The 20,280-nt window shown below is 42.0% G+C and overlaps 2 protein-coding genes across 9 annotated transcripts in view; one reads left to right on the top strand and one right to left on the bottom strand.

The window, feature by feature from the left end:
* The window catches only part of LOC116042255 (RAS guanyl-releasing protein 2), a 56,790-nt gene extending 49,514 nt beyond the window's left edge, over window positions 1-7,276 (bottom strand). For 3 of the 7 annotated variants that reach the window (XM_031288368.2, XM_031288369.2, XM_031288366.2), the window contains exon 1: window positions 6,836-7,276. The gene's annotated coding sequence lies outside the window, so the exon portion shown is untranslated. The remainder of the gene's footprint in view (window positions 1-6,835) is intronic. The other 4 variants (XM_031288364.2, XM_031288367.2, XM_031288365.2 and 1 more) reach the window with 2 other exon arrangements.
* A 1,086-nt stretch (window positions 7,277-8,362) lies between these two features.
* Window positions 8,363-20,111, top strand: alpk1 (alpha-kinase 1). 2 transcript variants are annotated; one of them, XM_031288396.2, is made up of 14 exons: window positions 8,363-8,521; window positions 10,425-10,611; window positions 11,142-11,296; window positions 11,380-11,578; window positions 12,584-12,643; window positions 12,746-12,832; window positions 12,915-12,991; window positions 13,111-13,206; window positions 13,298-13,402; window positions 14,353-16,150; window positions 16,970-17,117; window positions 17,197-17,359; window positions 17,993-18,179; window positions 19,704-20,111. In XM_031288396.2, the coding sequence occupies exons 2-14, from the start codon at window positions 10,497-10,499 to the stop codon at window positions 19,913-19,915; spliced, it is 3,402 nt and encodes a 1,133-aa protein (XP_031144256.1). In that variant the 5' UTR covers window positions 8,363-8,521; window positions 10,425-10,496; the 3' UTR covers window positions 19,916-20,111. The 2 variants fall into 2 exon arrangements, with proteins under 2 accessions (XP_031144256.1, XP_035849906.1); XM_035994013.1 differs by having other exon boundaries at window positions 8,370-8,423.
* The last annotated feature ends 169 nt before the right edge of the window (window positions 20,112-20,280 follow it).

The raw sequence follows: 20,280 nt of genomic DNA, 5'->3' as shown, positions 1-20,280 counted from the left end.
GTATCAGTGTGTCACACTGTTTTTACTGCTTTGTTTTGAGGCTTCCTGCTCAAACTTCTGTCCTTTTTACCAGATGCGAAAGTTTGCTTCATAACAAATACCGGAAGGGTGTTGTTGGTGTGCGTGTGTGAAATGTGGCGAGTATATTTCTGCGTGCCCACCCATTTTTTTTTTCTTCTTTAACGTGTTACAAACAATCTCATGTAATTGACCACATTACTGTTCGATACAGTTTTTGCTTACACATGTTTTTCCTCTCTATATTAGAGGTTCTTCTTGTCACTTCTCTCCCTGACACACACATAATTTCCATCTCGCTGTGTGATGACTGAAGGCTGAGGCCACATGGCACATTGTGTAAAAGACCAAACTTGACACATCATTCTTTGCAATAGATTAGAGTCTGTTTCTCACAGTGAATGCCCAGGTGGCTTCTGCCAACCGTCTAATAATTTCACAACATGCAAAGGTCATGAGTCATTTTCTGCTTTTCTGCAATGCTGATGTCAGGAACATCACTTCCTGATGTTACAGAGTGTTTCATGTGGGGCAAACATATTCCATGTAATGACAGTACAGCAATCTGAAATATTTGTATGTTGCAAGAAGAATGCATATACTAGATCTCAGATTTATGGAGGATAGAACCTTAGCAATAGTTTGACATGTGGGGAAATATGATTATTTGCATTCTTGCAGAGAGCTAGATGATAGGATAGAAGCTAGGATACCACTCTCATGCCTGTTCAGTAAATATGTAGAGCCAGCAGCCAGTTAGCGTTTTTTAATTTATTTATTTTGGTTAGCAGATATTCTTTCCTTTGACCTTTGGGGTCCGTTTCAGAAAGCAGGTTTAGTGAAAACTCTGAGTTTGTTAACCCTGAGATGAGGGAAACTCTGGGTTTTCTGTTTCAGAAAGAGAGCTAACTTAACCTCAGAGTCAGTTACTACGGTAACTGAGCCTGTGAACCTAACCTGGTCGGGAGCAGCTTTTCTTCAAGAAACCTTGAGTTTCTCTCAGTCTCCTCCCTCTGACACCAGCCCAGCCTGCTGATACAGCCCTCTTTCATTTCCTCATTCATTCATTCAGTCTGTATCAGGCGCATTTTAGTGCAGTTTGTTATCTGCATGAATAAAAAAAACTTATTGGTTTATGTTAGGCAGATTATAAAACGTTTTTTTCTCAAACATTGCATGTCCTTTTGTCAACGATCCCATTGATGAAAAAGCTGTATTACTTCACAGAGAGTTTACGTCAGGAGATGATAGTGAGTCCCGACTATGTATTTTCATTTCCAGATAACCAATTTGAGAGGTATTTTCTTCACAGTCCATCAGACATGTAGATACCTTATCCGTCCTCATATCACTAACATCCACCATCGTGGACATGCTCTTACATCCCAACAGATTCTTTGTGTCACATTATGTTTTTTGCAAATAGCAGTTTTCTTTACAACATTGGTGATGCGGATCATATTACTAAAGCCACTGTATGCAGAGCCGTCAGAAGAGTGAGACTCACTCTGAAACATTTTTTTTAAATGTTTTTGTAGTGTTCCCTGGACACAAACCAGTGAGAGCCATTAAAAAGAATTCAATGATTATAAATTAGATTTCTGTTAATAATCATGGTGCTGCAGCCTCAGAATGGGATTATCTTACTTTTTCGCCCGCAGGATTGCACCGAAATAAAAATATAGGTGTAATACCATTCCAGTTTTCACCAGTAATATTTTAGGTTACCTGTGATTAAATATGAAATTAATACACTGTCAATGCTTACGCATTTACCCGATCTCCCACACCAATTCTCTCTCTTTTGCAGCAGGCGCTGTGTTGCTTTTTTTAACGAAATTCGTGTTCAAATTCGCTGTATGTGTGCATGCGTGAGTATTTCCGCCGACCAGTTTGTTTGTGGTTGTTGCCATGGTGAATCGTAGTATCATGGCTCTATTCACGCTGCCTTTTTATTGTGGTGGTGCACGTGCTTAGCTCTGAGTCAACGTACTCCGAGTTGATTGAACCAACTATCAGCTGTTCTGGAACCGAAAACTCAGAGTTTCCCATCTCAGGATAAATCAACTCAGACATCAGAGTTAGACTCAGAGTTTGTTAAACCTCCTTCCTGAAACGGACCCCTGGGCTATGCTAGCTGTTTTAAGCCTTAAAGTTTGATATTTTGGGAAATACAGCAAATTTGCTTTCTTGTCTAGAGTTAGATAAGAAGATGAATACCACTCTCATGCCTGTACTGTAAATATGTAGCTAGAGCCAACAGCCAGTTGACTTAGCATAAAGACAAATCTGCCAGCTCCTCTATACCAGATGACATGTTATCCCTGGTATGGTTAATTAATACAAAAGTGCTAACCAATGCTTGGCTTGGGACCAGTAACGTCCTGGAGTCTCCACTGGTTGCCTGGTAAACTTGTTTTAAAGCTAAGATAACAGCTGCTGTCTTGACTTTACAGCCAGAGTACATTTAGAGATTTTTTTTTTATGAGAGTTGTATCGATCTTCCCATCTAACTCTCAGCAAGAATGTGAATAAGCATATTTCCCAATATGTTAAACTATTTATTTAATAGCAAGCTTCCATTCCATTACCCGGATGCACCAAAGGCCCACCCTCCATGCAGACACACAGAGGTTAAGGCAGTGTAGCTGGAAAACATCCACCCAAAAAACAGCCGTTGGTTGGGCTACGGCACCTAGTTATGCTGGAATCCTTTCATTTTCATAATTCAGCTTTTCTAAGAAGTGTGTGTGTGTGTGTGTGTGTGTGTGTGTGTGTGTGTGTGTGTGTGTGTGTGTGTGTGTGTGTGTGTGTGTGTGTGTGCGTGCGTGCGTGTGTGTGTGTGTGTGTGTTTTGCAGAGCAGGGCACATACTGTACATCTCTAGAGACTAGTTTGTTCTTTGCAGTGTTTATCTGCTTCATTTCCTCCTTCCTGTCAGGGTGGTGTTCGCTACGGTGGTTTTAAACAGCAGTCGTGAACTAGTTTCATGTTATGTGTGTATGCTAGGAGTTTCGCATTCATTCACACAGCCAGCCTCTTCATTCCCCCTGCAGGCTTTCTCTAACAGTGTTAGCCTTGGCTAGTTCCTGTTTATATCAATCTCCCTAAAACAGCTTGCATCCCTGAGTCGACCAGTCTATAGCCTACCACAAACACCACAGTTTCCTGCAACATTCATTATTGCACATTCAGGTAAAGAGTGTGGGAGATTACAGGCTGCAAACAGACTGATGTGAACAAAAGTAAAGAAATGAATGCACATTTTTGATTGCAGGTGCAGTAAACCACAGGCGTTCTCAAAAACAAATCGGATTCCCCTTCTGAAAGTGAGGCGCGCCTAACATCTGTAGCACAGAATGATGCCAGTCAACTGAAACCTTAACTAATCACAACCATGCAATCACCATCACTGCTAATTCACTGCCTTAAGTAATCACTCCACTAGCTTAGATACAGCAGCGAGGGAGTTTCGATCCACCCTCCCACCAGCCTGATCCACTACTGCGTTTCCCCCTGACTGATTTAACTCCAGCCACAGCTTGATTTATAGCTCTTCAGGTCCAACACTTTCCCTCAACAGCTACCTTCCCCTCCTGTCTCCCACTCTTCTGTGTCTGCATTCTAGCCGTGCCTTTAAAAGTGAGGTGCATTGACATACTGAGATTTTACATGGTCTGTGCCCTTTAACGGGAACTGAAGAGGTGACTGTGAACAGAAAGATCCACCGAGGGACAGAGAAAGAGTAGAGATGACTAGGCCTCTTATTCTGGAATCAACCACTAGGGGATGTTTAAAAGTGAACCTGTTTGCATTAAGAGAAGTCACATCCACTCACAATTAGATCATTTGTTGTAGGGCTGCACGGTATGAGGAAAATAGGTGATATGCGATAACGTTGAATATCGCAATAATGATATACCTCGCGATAAATAAACAGTGTTCTCAGCTCTACTGCTTTCAGTATTCTGCTAAAATACAACACATTGCTTGTTGAATTTAAAACAAACGAAAGGAAATCATTTTTTTATTGAACAAACTGAACTTTGAATTGAATATAAAAGGCAGCACTAAAAAAAGAATGACAGCTGCATTTTAAAGTGCCGTTTTCTACTCCTATTCTCTTTCAACTAAAAAAAGAAAGGATGTGTTGGAGTGTTATTCGCGATATGTCGCAGCCTTTCGCGATGGGTTTATTACACAAGTTGATATCGCGGTGATGATAAAGAAACGATATGCAGCTCTAATTTATTAACATAGTTTTAGGATCCAGCTCCTCTGCCTATGCCGTGTGTCTGTAAATTCTCTTTTCTGGTTTTTAAATCAGTTTGAAAAAACTCCTAACAATTAGGGCTGGGTGCCAAATTCGATACTTTTTTAGGCACAGACCGAATTGCCTCCTTAGTATCAAGTATCGAAAAAAGGCACGTCATTCAATACCAAATTTCAATACCTAAGGAGGAAATCTCATCAGAGTCAGTGAGCCAATAAGCATGCAGCATGCTTCTACCAAGATCTAATTATGATTGTGATCGGCTGTCAAATGCTGTAAAGGCAGACAGGAAAAAGTTTACGTTACGCACATGTAGTAGGAGCTGAAAAACAAATAAAAAGATTTGTCCTGTGATGTTGTAATTTCTTTTTGTTAAAGTGGATTTTATAAAATTGGTATCGAAAAAGGTCTATTGGTATTGGTACTGGTATCGCAAATTTTCATACAATACCCAGCCCTACCAACAACTAGTTCAGGAGAAAACTTTGGTGCAGTTATTGAGTACCTTCCTGTTGTCACTTGATCTAATGCTTGATGCGAATGCGACCTAGCAGGTAAGGCTGATCCAGGTGACTAGGAGTGTGTATCACAGGGACTTTGGAGCAGTAGATGGGATTAGCTGATGAAAAGTGAGATAGGGAAGGCACAAAGCGGGCCGAGGCAGAAAGTGCATTAGACCGTACGCGCCAGTGATGGCGAACAATCAGCACACGCGTCTGGCTTAGCTCCTGTCTGCTCTCTGTAATTATTTTTCTTTTGTTGCTTGCTTTTTCTCCCGTGTTGATTGAGTTTTGTTTCTCATCCTCACTATGTCACTCTGTTCTGCCTTGCTTCTCCTCCCAAATGTGTTGCTCTTGGTCTCTTTGGCATAAAGCAGCAGCCCTGCAGAATGGATCCAATTATGGCTGGCTTTCATGATAAGTGCAACACTGCTGCAGGTTGAGGTGGAGGAGGTGGCTGGGAGTGATGCTTAATATCAAGGGTGGCCGCTCCAGAGGCCTGAAGTAATTGCACTGCAGCCGCGGAGGAGAGAAAGGAGAAATAGAGATGCAGGAGTTGTTTTTTAAAATCTTGTCTACTTGATTTAACTGCAATGCTGAAACTGCTCTTAATCCATGAAATCCTTTCTTTTTCTTTTTCTAGCACCAATTCACCCGTTAGTACGTGAGATCAGAGGTTACTTTAAAGTAACTGCTAACCAAATAAGCTACGGCCTGATAAAATGGACTTTGGACATTTGCCTGTCTTATATGATGGCTGCTGCTTTGGATGGCTGCCACATTTGCATCCTCTTAAACAGATGATGTGGATGAACAAGTGCACACAAAGCGAGCTTGTCCAATGTTCAAAAAGGAGCGGTTAATCAGCAGCACGCAGCTCCGGCCAGATCAGCAACATTGAAAAACACCGAAGTGGCTTTTTTTCCCCTCCTACAAGGATGTGATGGGCTGCAAAACTACAGCTGCTAAGACTTTCAAACGTCCAGAGAGGCAGCCGGTCACAGCTTCCAAGTCAAATCCCTCTGCTCTGACATCACAGCATGGGTGGATAAGGCAGGGGTGAAGTACAAGCAAAGACATTGCAGAGAAAGTAATCAGCACTTAAGGATGCCTTGTAATCCCCGCTGCTGTGAGGGTGGTGGGAGAAAATCACCTTGAATCACTGCAGTCAGACAGCTGCAGCCTGGTAATGAGTTGGCTGATTGAAGGAAAGTAAAGGGAGCGAGGTGCGTCTGACCTCTCGCTTGTTTAATTCAGCAGCCACGGCTGAGTCACAGTGAGCTGGGACGCAGCCCCCAGTCTTTTACTCTCCAGTTATGGCCAAATCTCATCAGGTGTTTACTGGTTATTAGCTGAGCTGCCTGGGCTCTAGTGTCAGTGCCATTTGATGGATACCTCAGCAAGATAACTTCCATCTCCACCCCCCTTCCTCTTCCCAGATGGCTCGAGCCATAACGTTGCATGCCAGCATGCTTTTGTTTACCATCATTTACATCCCAGTCAAGCAAGATAAAGATCCTGCCGCTCCCTCAGTCTAATTTTAGGAACAGGAGTTCCTCCACCCTCCTCTACTCATGCGCCTCTTCCTGAAAATAACAGTGCAATGACCCGTCATTTGCATTGGTTCTGCTAGCAGATATAATGGACAGATGTTGGATGCAACTTCTGTCTCCTGCAAGTCTGAGCACAACAGCTGTGGGTACTTTTTTCCAACACAAAGCACAAAGCGCACTCATGACTCCCTAATGAGTCAACATGAAATTCTGACTTTGCTGTGGCTGATGGTGCAAGAAGTCCTTGCATTAGTCTTATCTACTGTTGCAATACAACAATACACACTTACACTCATGTAGCCTACTATATCAAGTGATCAACGAGTGTAAGTGTAAGACAGGCACGCCACATTATCCTGTGGCGGGTTTCTTCTAAATATACTGTAGGCTAAGTGCCTGAGCAGACGAGAAAAGAAAGACATCTGAAACCCACCATGCGTAAAAATGTCTAGCTTCAGCTTACTAATATGCACGTTATGACACATTTCTTACCTTTTAGAGTTTGAAGGGTCCCATGCTCTGGGAGAGGAGGCGACAGTGATAACAGTTGTGGAGTGAGCTGCTGAGATGAAAAGCGTTACATCACACTTAAAACGCCTGTTTGGCTAAGGAGTGGGAACACCAGGGTCCTGCGGAGGGAGACATGCGCCGATGATGGAACCCCCAAAAACTCATCAGAAGATATGCACTCGGATCCCTCTTCGGAGTTGATTCTGGCGTTTCTCTGAATGAGCTCTGCGGGTATTTTTTTTTTTACGGCACATTAACCCTACAGTGCGCACAAGTCATCTCGTGGCGCGCTCGGAAGCAACTTGTGGATGTGATGTGTGTTGGTGTAGGAGAAGCAGCTGATGCGCAGTCATCTGGACGCAGCTGGACCGCGTGCCAGCCGTATGCTCATGTTCCAGCTGTGCAGCTCACAGTCCAACTGCAGAGCCACAGTCCCGCCTATTGGTAGGAGCACAGCAACACCACAGGCTGCACGCGCTTTGTTGTGTGTGCTGCTTACGCATCATTACACACCATCCACAACAATCCAGCATATAGCGGTTGCTGCTCTGCAATATTAATGCGTCTTGTCAACTATCAATCATTTCTATATAACCTCACACATGTCCACACTTCCAGGTTTGTGCTGCCTTCACATACACCTCATACATTTCGGAATTTTTTTTTAATGTTTTTATTTCAGTGGGCTAAACAAGAGGCAGAGCTCTGCTGCAGTGGTAGAATGGGGAATGCATCCATTTGTTAATCAATCAATTAATTCATTAATTGATTGATTAATGAATGTAGCCCATGTATAACACGGCATGACAAATAGAGAAAATATATGTTGCATTGCTGTTTATTAGGTGAATTTTGCTTTTTTTGGAATGGAGTTTGCACCCATTATAACGTCACACGTTGCGTTCAGGTCATGCGGGATTAAGTGAGTGATCCTACTCCGCAATGCTGTGGAGATAAGTCTGGCAATCAGTCGAGACTAAGTGAGTGATAACCCTAAAATTCAAGAAGTACAGACGTGTAAAAAAGTTTACCAGCATGCCAAGAGGCTCCATAAAAGAAAAAGAAAAAGGTAAGTAGAAAATGTAAGGGACATATTAAAATATAATAAAAAATAAGTAGGTTTAAATTACAAATCGAATATGCAATAAAGGAAAAACAGTAAATATAAAAATAAGAATCAATAAAAAACATCCATGGCCTATTTACAAAACACAGAACTATTGCACACGTAATTCATATTGCACAGGGGGTTATAACGACATGGCATGCGGGTCTAAGTGAGTGGCCTTATAACTCTAAACATATCCTATAGAATCCAGAGTGTATTTCTAAGATAATTTAACAAAGTGTATTTGATCAAAAGTTAAACACTGATTTTGGTTCATTGTTATTGTACAACACTACCTTACTGACGCCTCAAATTCCGTAATCACACACCTCATCACTAAAGAGTGCAAAGACTCGTGCAACAAGCGCTCTCCAGTTGGAATTGCGATATTTCCGACATTATTTGAAGGCAGCACCGCATAGGACTGCCCTACCAGGAAGACGAGGACAAACTTAAAAGACGGTAGGTGCTGTTTAATTAGTGTTTAATGAAAACAAATGTTATCATTCGGACATCATAGTAAAAGAGACATAGAGTCTTGTAAGCTTAACGTTTAAGGGGGAAGAGATAGCTATTTTAAATTATAACACTAACTTCCATTCCTGTTGAGTTATCTGTGGAGTTGTTTTTTCACTGTCAAAGTAGGCTACAGTAGCTAGCAATACTTTGTGTTTATCGTAACATCCGTACATTTTAGGCTACATCTTTATCATGCTGCATGATATTGTGTGTTCTCTTTATGGTACACCTAAATAACTTTGACAAATGAGTATACATAAAAGTATATGAGAAGTCTCGAAATATAGTCCTACTTATTGAAGTTACTGGAATTATGGTTCACTATAAAGTCAATGTTGTTAAAGCCTCTGAACACCCACACAGATGTTTTCAGTTATTCTGGCTGATTAGACTCTGGTCAGGTTGAAGGTGGGCCGGAGTTTAATGGTCATAAATTATTTCTACCAATAAAATGTAATAAAGGTGTCATTTGTCCTGCCATAACAGGTGCAACAACACCAACAGGGGACTCAGGAAGATGTCAATCACTTAGTCTAACCACACCCATACAGTCCTGCAAGAGGTCCATGCAATCAGCCACATTCACTGAAATGTTCAGGGCGTTTATATGGGAAAGAATCTGCCTTTGGGGGCATATCATAGTGGGGGGTCTGGGTGTCCTCCCCCAGAGTTATTTTGAGCGCCAAAGACTTAATTTCCTGCATTCGGATAACTTTTATTCACCAATTTACGGTGGAAATACCTTTTTATTTAGCCTATGCGAAGAAGAAACACAATATATGGAAATCCTGGAGCTTTCTTAGTGGGTACTGTGTATACCTGCGTATCACGTGGACTACACCACTTCCACTTCAGGAGTATACAGGGACATCAGCAAATGTGTAGGCTACTGTCCAAACAAATACAAGACATTACTTAGTACATATATATGTTTTTTGTTTTTTTTAAACAGGAATTTGCTTTATTATATTTCTTTGAAATGGAGTTTTGTATTGATTAGCCTATGTATTGATTGAATCTCTCATGTTTTGAAATTTACAAACAGACCTGATTGTGCAATCCTTTCTCAACAGCAGTGTGGCCATTCCACAGGATCCCCCTTCTTGGATCACTTTAAAGCTACAGTGGGTAGAAGGCAAAAAAAATAAAATAAAATAAAATACCCCAGGGTTGTGTCCAAAATTCCATAATTCCATACTAACATGCTCTTTAGTAAGCTAAAACAAAATGTGAGATTTTTTTAGTATGTCCGAAACCTTAGTATGAAACCAATAGTACGCGAATTGCATGCTGTTTCCGGTAAAATATTACAGTAAGCAATACTGCACACTACGCCGGCATAAATATCCCACGATGCATCGGGTAGTAACGACAAGGTTCATAACAGACCGACAGAAACCGAGGAGCTCTGTAACGTCAATAACGCTCTAATTGCCATTTCTACATATTTAAATGACTGTTGGTCTAGGTATTCCCCTCTTTCAGTAATTTAAGCGTTATCTGGCGATGCCGCTAGAGCGCAGGTCGGCAGGGGTTACCATGGTTACGCGTCTTCAACGGCAAGGAGGCTCTCAGGAAGTGGCGTTGAAAATTACAGCATAGTGCGTCCGAAAAGATACACACTACTGTTTATTTACGCAAAAGTATGGTAACGCTTACTAGTGCTAGTGTAGTGCAGAGTATTTGATTTGAATGATTTGATTTGCACTTTTTTGCAGGGGCAATGCATGCACAGAACAGCCAATAGGAACGCTCGCTCTCCATGAAATGTCCTGTGATTGGCCAAAGTTTCCCATCACCGGCTAGATTTTCTAAAGCCTGAAAACGGAGCAAAGAGGATGCGCAGAAGTCTAGTTTTCTCTCAGACCACTTGCCTCTGAGTATGCTGAAAGATTATTATGGAATTTTTGCCCCACAACGCCAAACATGAAGTGCCTAACACAGCTTTAATACAGGAGCAGGCCAGGGGGTAAAGAGGCCAAGAACAGAGGACATCTACAACATCTGTTGGCCAGAATGGACAGCCAGGAGGTGGGGGGTTTACTGGACGAGTGCCTCGGAGCAGTGGCAGCAGCTCAGCAGTCCACCCAGCCCACGGAGGCAGAGAGGCACAACCTCTGGAGCTGCACAGGTCAGACACAAGATGGTGCTATTTGTTCAATTTTCCTGGGCCTGAAGGAGGTCGAATTGGGATTTGGGTAAAGAGATTTGTTTTGGAATTACGCTTACATAAGATCCACACATATTGGTTCGCGTTTAGAATGAGGGACAAAGGCATTCTGCACAAATGCTCGGTGAATCCAACGTGGAGTTGCCATGAATTTGAGGGGATTTCCTTTTGTTTTGCTAATGCTTTTTGGTAGGGCAAGCTGGAGCGGTACTCATTATAAACCTCCTTCTCAACTCAGTATAACACAGTCCCTTTGCCTTCCCAGTGCCCACATACAGTATAGCACGTCTGTACCAAAGGAAGGATAGAAAAGTTGAAAAAAAAGCAATAAAACGTTTCTAGTGGAGCTTTAAGAAAAAACGATTCCCTTTTGCAAAAAAGGTTTAATCAGGTATTGTCCGTTTTTGTTTATTTATTATTATGGCCAGTTTATTTTTTGCACTGCCACACACTTTTAATTGGATTGACGAAATCCCACTTGTTTCCTGTAGACTCGTTGTGTGCAGAACTGGCCTCTCTCCTGCAGGAGGCAATGGAAATGAAGTGGCCCTTTGTGCCGGAGAAGTGGCAGTATAAAGAGTCGCTCAATGCCAAAGACAAGACCAACCTTAGTGACCTTATCAGCAAGCACCTCTCTCCGCTACTGGTAACACTGACACAGCTATGTAACGGTTTATATGTGCTGTTACTGAAAATAAATATCCACTAAATACGTTTGCCTGCTGCCAGGCTGTTCTGAAGGCTTCCATCGCGGCTCAGGAGGCACGCACGGCACTGGCGGTGGTCTTCCTGGTCGACCGCTTCCTCTACTGGACGGACGAGTCCAGGCGGCTGCTCAAGATCACCAAGCTGCTCCACAGACGCCACCCTGACACCCCCGTGGCCCCCCAGCTGGTCATACGACAGGCCAGAGTCTACGTTAACTCTGGTACTGTGTGGCGTTGAGCGTACTTCATTACTTTTCTTAGTTTTGTGGGGAGCTACTACCCTGGAAATCCAGAGTTCTCGTGAGAGCACAATTTGAATTTGCTCAGCGAGTCACTCTGGCATTGAGTAATGATGCTCATTAGCTATGCCCTTGTAGCCGAGCTGCACCAGTCACATCGGTGTATCTGATATAGGCGGGCCAGAGGCGAGCTAAACAGATGACGACAGTTTAATCTACCAGTTAGCTCCGCTGGTAGCTAAGCGTATGGGGCTCTGGATACGTCACCCCATGTATTGTTGTGATTGGTCCTAGTGTTTCAGATTTTCAAATGCATGCTTGGTGCCGCCCCTCAAGTTGGGCCATTTTCATTACTCAATGCCAGACCCTTAATCTTTCGGATTTGGGTCTGGATTTCCAGGCTAGGGAGCTACTGGCACTCAATAAATGTGAACGGATGAGTAACACTTCATGCTAATCACTGTTTTCGGACATAATTGTGGTTCATTGTGGAATGCCATTTTATTCCATATTAAATACATGAATAAACAAAAAAAAAAATTGCCTATGAAATACATATAAGATAAGAAGTGGAAATAAATAGAGAGAAACATAAATAAATGTGACATTATGAAATAAGTCCCCTGAAACAAATAAAAGTCAAACATAAATATATAAATGAGCCATATCAAATCAATTCATCAATATATGAGATGACATATGTTGATTTTATATTGGCTCATTTTTATATTTATATTTACATGTATTTATATATTTATTACCTTATTTTTTTATTTCAGGATATATGTATGTCATAGGCCAATTTATTTATGTATTTTTCTTTATTTATCTAATATTGAATACAATGGCATTCTTTAGTTGATGCATACTCATAACATGGATATGTGAGAAGGCTTTGTCATCATTACACATGGTAATTATAGAGATTTTTGATGTTTTGTTGTGTTATACAGAGCTGGATAAACATTACAATTATCTTCCCTGCAGGCAAACTACAAAAGGCAGAATACATACTGAGCAGTCTGATTAACAATAGCGGGGCCACAGGTACATGCTATTGTTATTCTAATTGCCTTAAATCACAAACATATTTTTTTTTTTTTTTTTACATGCTGAATAAAAAATAGAATCTATTGTTTTCACATGCAGGTTGTTGGGTGTACCGCTCTGAGAGTGACAGGGCTCTTGTGCAGGCTGTTAGTGTTCAAGTACGTGGAATGATTTTGCAGAAGCTAGGTAAGATCTTTTTCCTGAATGAAAGAAAATAGCTTCCTCCTCTGATACATTGATGTCATGGCTGTTTTGTGCTCTGTTCCAGGCCTGTGGCTAGAGGCTGCACAGCTAATCTGGGCCTCTCTGGTCGGCTACTACACACTTCCTCAACCTGATAAAAAGGTTCAATCCACAACCACAATATTGTCATCACAGTTGCCATATTGTGAGCTTGTAAACATGCACAACCCAGTCTACACACTGTTATAAACCTTTGCTATACATGTCTGTGTATGTTGTAGGGCATTGGAACCTCTCTTGGCATACTGGCCAACATATTGGTGTCTATGAACGATGAGGACTTCCACGCTTTTAGGACTAATCCAGATATTGATTTGGTAAATCCAACTGATATGATGTGTATTTTTTTCTATTGTTGGCTTTGTATATTTTCTTGTCTAATGTCTTGTGTCTGATTGTTTGGAGCAGTCTTTACTTGGGGACAGGAGTCATCGTCTTCTTTCAGCAGCTCAGGCAGCTAAGATGGCGGTAGTTTACAGCCAGTACACTTCACTCTATGTGTTGACCAATGTGGTGAGTTGTTCCATTGACCGGCCTCTGCCACGGCTCACTGTTGCCATGTTGACATAAATCAGGGTCGTGTTTAGATGGCAACCCTAGATTATGCTGCCGACTACCTATCCTTATCTTAAAGTCCTCCTCCAGAAAAAATGTAAGTATGTAAAAATACTGTCATGAGTAATATTTTGTTTAACATGGTTTTCCCACATAAAAAGTAAAAAAAAAAATAATAATTACTGAAAGGGGCTTGAAGCACATCTACTCTTCTCCCTCATTGAGAAATTGTGGATCTGGCCTCATGATCTGCAACTACAGATTTAGCGTCCTGCCTGATCCCAGTGTCAATCAGACTGATGAGGAGTCTGTGCACTAAAGTCAGCAATGTTAAGTGTAGTTAGCATCTTTTATTTGGTTATGTTGTTTGTAAGCTTGCTAGCTTGTAACTAGCAGTGGCTGACAGCTACGATGACGGTGGGTTTTCCACCTCTGTACTGACAGTCCGCTCTGCACTGGAGGTTTCAGATTTCTTTGCCGTGTTGTGTCGAAGTTGTTGCCCCGTCCGGTAGTGTTTTCCATTTTAGACAGCATTGGTTTGCACATTATTGACATACCTAATCACGCTTGCCCGGGATATGTTTGAATGTCAGATTTCAGAGAAGTGCACAGACATCTCCTCCTTCAGTAGAGGAATTTGAAAACAAGTTTTTAGTGACAAACGGATACAAGTCATTATAGGTCTGACATTTTAAGGAACATCAACCTAAGAAAACTCATTTTTTTAAATGAAGGGGGACTTTACCAATTCGTGGTCAATGCCTAACAACCATCTCGCGATACTTTCGCAAATCTTGAGTTACCATCCAGACACGACCATAAATCTGTTTTTTACATATACAATACATCTTACTTATTACTGCTTTAATTATTCTTCCGCTTCTCTCTGACCTCTTGTTTTTCTTCAGGCAACCCAAGGGACCTGCTTGTTATCGTACAGTTTCTCAGTGGCGTGCCCTGCCTCTGAAAGGCAGTCTTTCCTCCTGCAGGCGAGAGAGGCGTTTGCGATCGGCCTGCTCACCAAAGCAGAGGGCGAGCTGGTCACCAGCCAGCAGGAGCTTCACACCTTCCTCAAGGCTGCCTATTCTCTCACTGTCGCTCACAAATGGCTCGGCACTCCTCAGGAGGTCGTGGCGCAGGCAACTCAAGCTTGCCAAAAAGCTTTAGCGAATTTCTACGATTACTGCAATGCAGATACCCAAGACAAAGACGGCCTCTGTGCTGAAATCATGCATCTGGTCGGACAAGTCAAGCTTCTGTTGAGAGTGGAGCCTTTCCTTAATTCAGACAAGGGGTCTTTTATCCCGGACAGCTACGGAAACATCAAGGACACATTGGTCAATTTCACTCTGGAGGGTTTCGCCAAGGTGATGAAGAGATTCCAGAAGTATCACGCGTCACTGTGCGAGACAACCAACACACGCTGTAAGGGGACCAAAGACGACATAGATGAGGCGAGGTTATGTATAACTGCACTGGGGACAACCATTGGTACGCTCTACACAGAATGCAGCACCAAGGCCTGCAAAGTGGCACCCAAAGGAGAGGAGCCACAACAGAGAGGTTCAAGTTCACCTGCTGTGCACCCACCTCAAAGGTCTGACCTGTGTACCACTCTGGGAAGCACAGATAACCTTGGCTCTTCATGGCAGAACTTCTCCTTGAGTAGTTCAGGGTCTCCTAGGCCCAGCAGCAGCGGCTTCACAGGAAGTAGTGGCGTTGAACGTGAAGCAAAAGCACGTAATCAGAGCTGCCTGACCACTGAGGTTGATGATGACAGGTCAGACAGTGTGCTACAATCTGCTGATGGAAACAAGAAGCGAGGCTTACATGGTTGTAACTCTGGTGTTGGTTCCCAAACAGTCCTTAGTTCAGCAATACCTGCCTCTTCCTCATCCAATGGGAGTGCCGATTTGGAGAAATTTGAAGTGATTCAAGCTGGAATAGAGACACTGGACACTGACGAGGATTGGATGACTGATGTTGGTGTGGCGCCGAAACCGTCAGCAGTTGAGGGAGCAGCACAATCCTTATCCCAGCTAGCTCTCAGAACATCCTCCAGCTCGCTCGGTGGCAGTTTCAGTTCCCAGTCGTCGTGGGAGAAACTTTCAGCTGACCTGAACTCCCCCACAAACAGAAAACCTCAGCCAAGCAGCCTTTCAAAAGCAGGAAGCGTTCGAAGCAGCAAGTCAGTAGAGTCTGATGGGAGTTTCTTCCTCTTGGAAACGCTGGATTCTGAAAGCAGTGATTCTGCTCATGATCCCACGCACAAAACCCACACACCTGGATGGGAATTCAGACCTCTGGAGAGCCTCAACATTGACCCAAATATCGACAGTGAAGTTGACTCAATATCCGTAAAACCTGCTACTTTAGCAACCCCTCACCCAAACCTTCCTGAGCAGTGTGCTTCCACTGAAACCTCCACAGAGAGTTCATTTGAGATGCTGGAGGAGCATCAGGGTGGACCCCAACACAGTGGCGTTACTTCTTCAGAAAAAGTGAATGTCCCTCAGATAAAGAACCCCTTGTGCTACAGCTGTCTTAAACACAGCGCTGTAACTAGCGTTGTCCCCGAGAGTCAGTATATGTTGTCACAGCAGGATTTCCAAGCACTACTGGCTGGAGTTTGCCATGAATGTCTGCTGAAGAGACTTCACAGCGACAAGACACAATTCAAACTCAAGTCGCACAGAACTGCGTACAGTAAGTTTGAATTGAAACGTGTCTATATCATCAGTACATCTCTTTAGCCATGCTAGCAGTGAGGCTCTAGGGAGTGTCGGTCTGCAGTGGTGTACAGTACAGTACATTTAACCAAGTACTGTACTTAAGTACAAATGTGAGGTACTTGTACTGTACTTCAGGTTTTTCTTTTCATGCCACTTTCTACTTTTACTCCGTTACATTTCAGAGAGAATTTTTTTTTTTTTTGTCTTTTTACTCCACTACATGAATCTGACAGCTTAAGTTACTTTATAAATAAGGACCTTGCACACAAAACACATGTACATAGTTTATAAAATATGCTGTTTTATTATAAATTAAACTACCCAATAATATGCAGGCCTACAAGAACACCTGAAATGATTAGCCGATTAAATTAAATTCAATTTTATTCATAGTATCAAATCATAATGAGAGTTATCTCAAGACACTTTACAGATAGAGTAGGTCTAGACCACACTCTTATCATTTACAAAGACCCAACAATTTCCCACGAGCAAGCATTTGGTGCAACAGTGGCGAGGAAAAACTTCCTTTTAGGCAGAAACCTCGAGTGGTGAATAAACACTTCTGCATTGAGTACTTTTACTTAATACTAATACTTTAATTTAATTTTCTTGATGATACTTGCAGGACACAATGCAGGATGTTTACTTGTAGCACAACATTTTTACAGTGTGGTATTAGTACTTGTATTAGTACTTTTACTGAAGTAACGTTATCGGATCTGATTGCTTCTTCCACCACTGTCGGTCCGACTGAAATATTGCATTCATCTTTAAATGTCATCTCAATTAGGTGCTCTTCATTTGAAGTTCTCTAAGGCCACAGGGCTGTGGACAGCCAGGGAGACGTGTGCTTACATCGGGGAGCCGATGGGGATGCAGGGCAAGCAGAGAGCGGCAATATGGGTGCAGTTTTTACACCAGGAGGAGAGGTTAAGCAGGTATGCAGCCGCACAGTCCAGGCACAAGCTGTACCAAATGACTTTAAATCTCACGTTGTCTGTGTCTGGTTGTCCTTAGTTATGTTGGAAAAGATTACTTGAAGCCAAAGGAGATCCAGTTTCATCTGAAAGATGTGGAGAGACAGATGACAGCCCAGTACTATGTGACGGAATTCAACAAGAGTCTTTATGACAAGGAAGTCATGGCTCAGATCTTCTTCATTCCCTCGGAGGCACTACTGGTGAGGACAGATCATATGGAAAGGAAAGTACATGTATCAGATATTGCATTAGAATAAAATGATTTCCTTCATAAATGCCACTTTAATAGGACCCTCTACACAAATACATAATGTCAGAAACAGCAGAGTGCAGGATAGCCTGCAGCAGCCTCGGAGCATGGTTGTTTCAAATTTAAATGTAACACCCCAGTACACCCTCCAGTTGTCAGTTTACAGCTAGAAACATAATCTCATGACTGTAGTAGAGCCAATATTTTTTTAGATAGTAGTCTATAATGTACTGTGAGCTGTTAAAAGAGTAAAATGGGAAATTAAGTTACAAATAATAGCTTAGTGGTGAGTATTCTCCTAATAGTATATGCACTTCCCTGGATGAACTGGCCCAAAAAAAGACTTTATATACTGGATTGCATTGATCAAGTTGATCTCATTTTAACTTAAACACCATGTAAACTGCAACACTTGCTCTGGTGAGTCTTTTGAGTAGTGACAGAAGACTTTTAATTTACCTGTAGAGACATAATAAAGCCACTGGAGAAATGTATACTACTCAGCCATGTTAATGGGTGGCGCTCAAAGACGGGCTTTGCATATTTGCTAATTTCCCTCTTGTTTTCTGTGCTGTGTGAATAGATTCTGAATGGAAATGAGATTGCAGGCTGTGTAACAGTGGAGCCCTACATGCTTGGGGACTTTGTCAAACTGACCAACAACACTGGAAAGAAGGACAAGAGCTTCCAGGCTACAGAATATGGCCTTGCCTTCGGACACTTCACCTACCTGCTCTCTGAGTGCCAGGAAGTTGTTGTAGACCTGCAAGGTGTGTGTGTGTGTGTGTGTGTGTGTGTGTGTGTGTGTGTGTGTGTGTGTGTGTGTGTGTGTGTGTGTTCTTGTTTAACTATATTCGTGGGGTCCAAAAACCAGGAGTCCAGTATATTTGTGGGGTCCGGACAGCTTTGTGGGGCCAAATTGCTGGACCCCACAAGTTTAAAGGGCTGTTTGAGGGTTAAGACTTGGTTTTAGGGTTAGAATTAGGTTATGGTTAGGGTGAGGGTAAGGGTTAAGGTTAGGCATTTAGTTAGGCTACGGAATGCATTATGTCAATGACGGGTCCCCACAAAGATAGTGAAACGCATTTTGTGTGTGTGTGTGTGTGTGTGTGTGTGTGTGTGTGTGTGTGTGTGTGTGTGTGGCTGAAATGTATTTTTTTTCTCATTCAGAAAACAAGACAAAATAACGTGATGTGTGTTTTTCTCGATTACTCTGTTTCTGTGATCATTTGGAGACAAAATCGTAATCACGATTCAAATTTCGATTACACAGACCTATTGTGTATTCTTTGCATATGGCAATGGTTGCACTCTTCCCTACCTAAAGATAAGAATACTGTGTGTGTATATATATATATATATATATATCTATCACACACACACACACACACACACACACACACTACCGGTCAAAAGTTTGGGGTCACTTAGAAATTTCCATTCCAGTTTTTAGATTACATTATGTGTTTACATAATTGCAAAAGGGTTCTCCAATGTTGTAGACAGAAATGGCTGAAGAAACGCTTGAAATCCATTCTTTTTGGTCTAAACGTCATACCCAAATGAAAAGTGGTACAGCTCCCAGATACTTTGACACTCTGGGGTGGGCCTGATATAATTGGAAAGGTAACACTCTCAAGTTTTTGTTAGAAGTGTCAGGGTGATTCTAGGCCTTACTGACACAGAGTTACAGAGGCTAGAATGGAGGTTTTTTTATTTCCATCCAAGTCATACATCTGTAAAATGATTAGAATACACTGCTGTAAACACATCTGGTGAGATACAACACAAGGCCATAGACACATGTCTCAGCTTACTACAGAAAGAATCCAGAAGCCAAAAGACTGAAAAATGGATTTTATATGAATTTTTTTCTACAGATGTCTGTGTGTTTTTTTATTTCCATTTGAGAAGTGCAAAGAAAAAAGCCAAAAAACTACAAAGTACAATACTTTTCAAATACACAAACAGGCACACCCCAGAGTGTCAAAGTATATGGGAGCTGTACCACATTTGGGTATGACGTTTAGACCAAAAAGCATGGATTTCAAGCGTTTCTTCAGCCACTTCTGTCTACAACAGTCGAGAACCCTTTTGCAATTATATAAGCACATAATGTAATCTGAAAACTGCTGCCCTGATTAAAAAACAATGCAACTGATCTCAGCTGGTATTCTGTCTGGAATGGAGTGGAATGGACATTTCTAAGTGACCCCAAACTTTTGACCGGTAGTGTATGTATATATATGAGTTTGTTCTTAGTTGTGAACTACTCCTTCCTTTTTTTTTTCCAGGGTGGGTGACAGCCAATGGCAAAGGGCTGACCTACCTCACCGACCCCCAGATTCACTCCACCAAGACCCCCAAAGGCCCCTCCAACTTTGCTGCCAGAGGCCTCAGGTACTTCCTGGAGGAGCAACACGGACCAGAGTGCAATGGCATCTGCCAACTGCTCACGCTACCTCCTGTGGTCACACAGCCACATGTTCAGCCTCAGAAACTTTGAGGAGTTGTATGTGTGTTTGAGTGTTTTTATTCAGAAATGAGTTCAAATAAGAAATAATAAGTTTTTTTATCTTATAAAGTATGAGCAACAAGTTTCTGAAACTTACACGTTTACATAATTTAGCTGACATTACCCCAGTTACAATCACTGTACTGTGTCTTTCATTAGAATTATATTATATAAACCATTTTATAGATAAGATAAAATCAAAAAATGTATGAATGAATATAGTTTTAAATACATTCTATCTTAGGGTGCTAAATGTATAAACATAAACTTGGATGTCATTTAAATTATAGGCATATCTGGCCATTATTTCTCCCGAGGGTTAATTCTCAGACTCACTTTTCTGATTGGTCAAGTGC

Source organism: Sander lucioperca, chromosome 17, assembly GCF_008315115.2.
Source record: "Sander lucioperca isolate FBNREF2018 chromosome 17, SLUC_FBN_1.2, whole genome shotgun sequence".
NCBI lineage: Eukaryota > Metazoa > Chordata > Actinopteri > Perciformes > Percidae > Sander > Sander lucioperca.
Note: the sequence above shows the minus strand (reverse complement) of the source record. Positions and strands in the feature narration are given on the sequence as shown.